The sequence below is a fragment of the Danio aesculapii genome, chromosome 19 (assembly GCF_903798145.1).
Source record: "Danio aesculapii chromosome 19, fDanAes4.1, whole genome shotgun sequence".
In the NCBI taxonomy this organism is placed as follows: domain Eukaryota; kingdom Metazoa; phylum Chordata; class Actinopteri; order Cypriniformes; family Danionidae; genus Danio; species Danio aesculapii.
In genome coordinates, this window is record NC_079453.1 from 9,112,253 (window position 1) to 9,117,252 (window position 5,000).

The 5,000-nt window shown below is 31.9% G+C and overlaps 1 protein-coding gene across 2 annotated transcripts in view; it reads right to left on the minus strand.

Annotated features, from left to right (window-relative positions):
- Nucleotides 1-5,000, minus strand: part of oxr1b (oxidation resistance 1b) — a 110,879-nt gene that overhangs the window by 74,690 nt on the left and 31,189 nt on the right. For both annotated transcript variants that reach the window (XM_056479534.1, XM_056479533.1), the window contains exon 3: nucleotides 3,685-3,881. In XM_056479534.1, the coding sequence (XP_056335509.1) occupies nucleotides 3,685-3,881 (197 nt within the window). The remainder of the gene's footprint in view (nucleotides 1-3,684; nucleotides 3,882-5,000) is intronic.

Genomic DNA, 5,000 nt, shown 5'->3' on the forward strand with positions numbered 1-5,000 from the left:
AGCTGCGTCTTCAATCCCAGGAGACTGAACTAAACCCGCAGGTACCAAACACAAAACATGAGCCAGAACGGAAACGTCGCAAAATACTCCCAGCATTTATCCCTTGGGGAAAATCTTGCTGAAGTAATTACTGCGTGTTCACAAGGTTAACTGAGCTCATGGTGTAACTGTCTGGGTTAAAAACATCACACAAATCCATGTTTAGTTGTTCACCTGATGGTGCGGGTGTATTTTTTCTAAAATGGCCATTAGGAGGCTTGATGCATCAGGGCTATTTGTGGACGCTCTCAAGAGATCAGAAGTGGTTTGAAAGGAAAAGTGAAAGAGCAGAATCTGAGGTTCAATCCTGCAGACGTTATTGTTATTGCAGTGCATTATTTATGGTAAAATGTTGTTTGTTTAGTCTGGAAAGTCTTTTGACCTTCACATAACCCAGAGAATTCAAATAAGGTGGTTTTATTTGCAGTTTATTCATGACAACTTGCTTTTGTATAATGTCTTTATTAGTAGTAGTATTACTTAATATATGCATATATATATCTGTTTTATTAAAAACAAGCTTATATTTGCCCACCTGTCAGGTTTTAGACCATATGGGGCATAGCATGTGTCTTTGGATATAACTCAGCTTTTTGACCACACTTCGTTATTACTGTTCATTTATTCGTTTGCTGAAAATTAGAACTGAATTTATTAACGAAATTATGTATAGGCTAATGGATGTCTGTGCGTACAACACGTTTCCTTATCCACGAAAGAAAGTGAAAGTAAAGAATGAGGAGGCTCATTTTCTTATTCTTACGCTGCAGATGGTCTGTTTAACTGTTTTGTCGCTAGTGAAGTGCTCAGTTTTCTAAAGTCCATCATGTAAATAGCAAATGCGCTATGGCGCGACACAACTGACTCTTAAAGGGAATGGGAGATGAGACTCTGATTGGTTTATTCTCAGAACACACCCATAACTCATTAAGAGAATAAGCTCAAACCCGTTAAACCATGCGCCTCGGCGTAAAGCAGATTTTTCCGTCTTTAAAATAGCAATAGCTTTTGCGCCCTGCGCTTTGGTCTTTGCGCCTAGATTGTCAAAATAGAGCCCTAAGACTCAGACTCAACTTTAATATATGTTTAATATGTTTATTTTTAAATACTGAGCAAAACAGTTTTATGCTTTTGCGCCCTGCGCTTTGGTCTTTGCGCCTAGATTGTCAAAATAGAGCCCTAAGACTCAGACTCAACTTTAATATATGTTTAATATGTTTATTTTTAAATACTGAGCAAAACAGTTTTATTTTCTGAGTATATGGAATAAAAGCATTATGTATTGTTTAAAGCATTACAGCAGTTTTTTTTTACATTAAGGAAGCTCCATGTCATGCCCCTTAACAAAGACCATTTTAAAACCACTGTAAACCACAACTTTAAAAAATGTAAATAAAATGTAAAACGTCATACCAACCCCAAACTTTTGAATGGCATTTTATATCTTTCCGATTACAAAACAAACCGATTGTATAGAAACACACGTATACACTCAAAAAAATGGTAGCTTATTCAATCTACTTATTTAAAATGAGCTGAAACAACACAATTATTGAGATTTTGTTGGGACAACTTAATTTTTTATGTTCAATCCTCTTATTTTGGTAAATTTGTAAAGTTAACTTAATCGATTTGTGTTGGAACAATATGAATGAATTGTGTGGAACCCTTCAATCCACACAATTCCTTTATGTTGTGCAACACAAATCGATTAGGTTAACTTAACAAATTGAAGTGAATTGAACATGAAACAATTAAGTTGTCCCAAAAATCACAATAATTTAGTTCATTTTAAGTAAGTACTTTGAACAAGCAGGAAAAATTATTTTTGACTATTGTTTGGCAATCATCCCGCCATCATTAATGGGGAAAAAAACAGTTTTATTTTGAGAACACTTTTTACATCCATACTGTATATAAAAAAAGTCTTAAGCAAATTTATAACAGTTAAGGAGGATCCATGTCATACTTAATGTCCCATTATAAATTCACAGTAATTTACAACTTCTTGTTTTTTAAAAAAAAAAGCAAATAAAATGTACAAAGTCCTACCAACTCCAAACTTTCCAAAGACATTTTATATCTTTCTGATAATAAAAGCGACAGTATAAGTCTGTGGTTCTGATTGGCTGAGAATCACAGATTTAAAGCAGTTGTAAAATACTCTACAAACACACCATTGACTATTGTTTGGCAATCATTCCGCTATCAGTACTGACAACTGTTTTAATTGTTGAAAACTTTCTACATATACGCAATAACCATTTTATAAAAGCATTATGAAGTGTATAAAGCATAACAGCGAATTTTAAAAGCTCTATATCATGCTTAACAATAGCTTTAATCCAAATATGTTTATTGCACAGAACATTTTCACCAATTAAAACAGTTATTAGCTAATCTAATACAGTTGTAATAACTTTAAACTAAGGTAATCACTGTAAAGTATGATATTCTTGGGGTTTACTGCTTTAGTACAGTCCTTTGAAATGGCCAGGATGTATCAGACGGAGGGTTAAAGTGTGTTCATCATTGTTACTGTAGGTCTTCTCAGTGTAGTTTAGAGGCTGAAGCATCATCCTGCAATTCAAGAGTAATTACTCCGCGTGTGTGTGTGTGTGTGTGTATATATGTGTGTGTGTGCGCTTACAGAGGGATGAGATCCTCTTTTCTCCTCTGATTACAGTCTCAAAGGTATCGGTTTTCCTCTTACCGCAGCGCCAGTCAGTCAGTTCCTCTGCCAACACTGGATTAAGCATAACTAACTAACAAGTCTCACCGGACGATTCGCTTTCATCGTCAGATAATGTTAATGTTGCCGTGTTTGATCTGCATTAGACATGCTTCTTTGACTATGAAGCGTTTTCTAATGCACCATCAATGTTAGACTTTGCCATGATTTTACAGTTATTTACCGCAAATACGCCCAGTAAAATACCACATACATTATTTACAGTTCACTACTGTAATATGCACTACATTATGGGTCATTTGAAAACTTTTACAGTCACTTACTGCATTTTAGGAATTTGCGGTATTCTACTGTAATCAAAGTAATGCTACTGTAACTGAAGACAATAAAATTATCAATTAACATGTTGTTTCACAAAATGTATTTAAAATAGATTGATGAATGAAAATTACTTTTGTAAACTATTTAAAATTGATATAATAACAATGAATAATAAAAACTTTATTTATTTTATTTATTAAATTCAATAGTAAATTTTAAAAAATAAATATTTTGCACTGCCAGTGTAAAATGTAAATAAATTACAGTAAAAGTACTGTAAAAATTGTCATATTGTAAAATAAAAATGTGGTAAAGCGCATTTTGCCATAAAAAGAGATTGCGGTAAGGCTAATTTACTGTAAAATGAAGTTGCGGTAGGGCCCTGCTACCGTAAAACATATTTACAGGTAAGTTACTGTAAAAGGGCTGTTATTTAGTACATACAAGTACATTGCTGGCAACACTGCTGTCAGTAAGCTACTGCAAAAATATAACAAAATGTCTAACAGTGCGTTCAGTAAGTAATTTTACACCACTAAATCATTAAGCACTTTTGCATTTAGCAATACGATTGAAATGTATCATAAAAATAATACAAATGAACAATAAAATTGAATACAAGGCTTACGCACCGATGGTATATCCTCGCTTGAGTTCTCCACGTCGAGGACTGCGAGCTTTCTGGATGTTGGTGGTGTTGATCTCCTTCTCTTCTCTGATGGTGGTTCGCGCCACATTCTTTATAAGCGGCGACGCCAGCAGGTCTTTGACCAGAGATCCAGCATAACTCTCATCAGGGATGTCCACTGACTGAGACTTCTTCTTTAACCTACAATAAAGACAAGACAAACAGAAATTAGTTAAATTGAATATACAAATTTAAATTGTCACATTTAGAGCCATACATAGTATGATATGCAATTAAATACTTACACAACTACTCATGACACTCATTAACACATTCGAGCCGGTTTTAAATTCAATAATTATTTTATTGAATAAGCACACGTTAATCAAAATCATTAGAAAAAGTGACAGTAAAGACTAACAAATGTTATGAAATAGTTTCTGCTTCTGCATACTATTCTGTTTCATTTTCTATTCAACAAATAATAACAATAATAATAATAATAAAACATTATTCATGAAAAAACCATTAAGAAGCACAACTGTTACTTACACATGCACTGATTTTGGTATTGAATTTGAAAGGTTATGTGACTAAAGCAGTTTTACTTTATTATGACTCAGTAATTACTGCAGTTCATTACCAGTTTGAATTAAGATGCATAATATATCAGTGGTATTTACAAAAAATATATTATTTTAAATTATTTATAATTTTTAATGCTATTGTTATTTGCCAAATAAGAAAATTACACAGGATAAACAGGCTTGTAAATTTTGGTTTTGTTTTAGTATGTTAACCTAAATTCAGTAAGGTTTATCCAATATTTTTAATAATTATTTGTATTTTATTTTGTATTTTAATTAATTAATTTCATTTAATAAAAACATAAATATCCATCCACTGCATAAAACATATGCCAGAGTAATTGGCAGTTCATTCCGCTGTGGTGACCCCAGTATATATATAAAACAGGCCAAAAGTTTGGGGTCAGTTTTTTTTAAAGAAAATAATTCTGTTCATCAAAGTGACATTTATTAAATGTAAAAAAATTGTAAATTTTAAACACTTATAAACATTTTAAATAAACGCTTTTTTTATTGTATGTAGTTTCAAATGAAATTAATACTCCAGTCGTTATTTCTTTTATTACTATTACCATTAATAATAATAATAATAATAATAATAATAATAATAATAATATTAATAATAATTAGAGTGATTTCTGAAGGATCATGTGACTCTGAAGACTAGAGTAATGAAGCTAAAAATTCATCATTAAAATCACTGAAATAAATTATTAAATTAAATGATAAACTA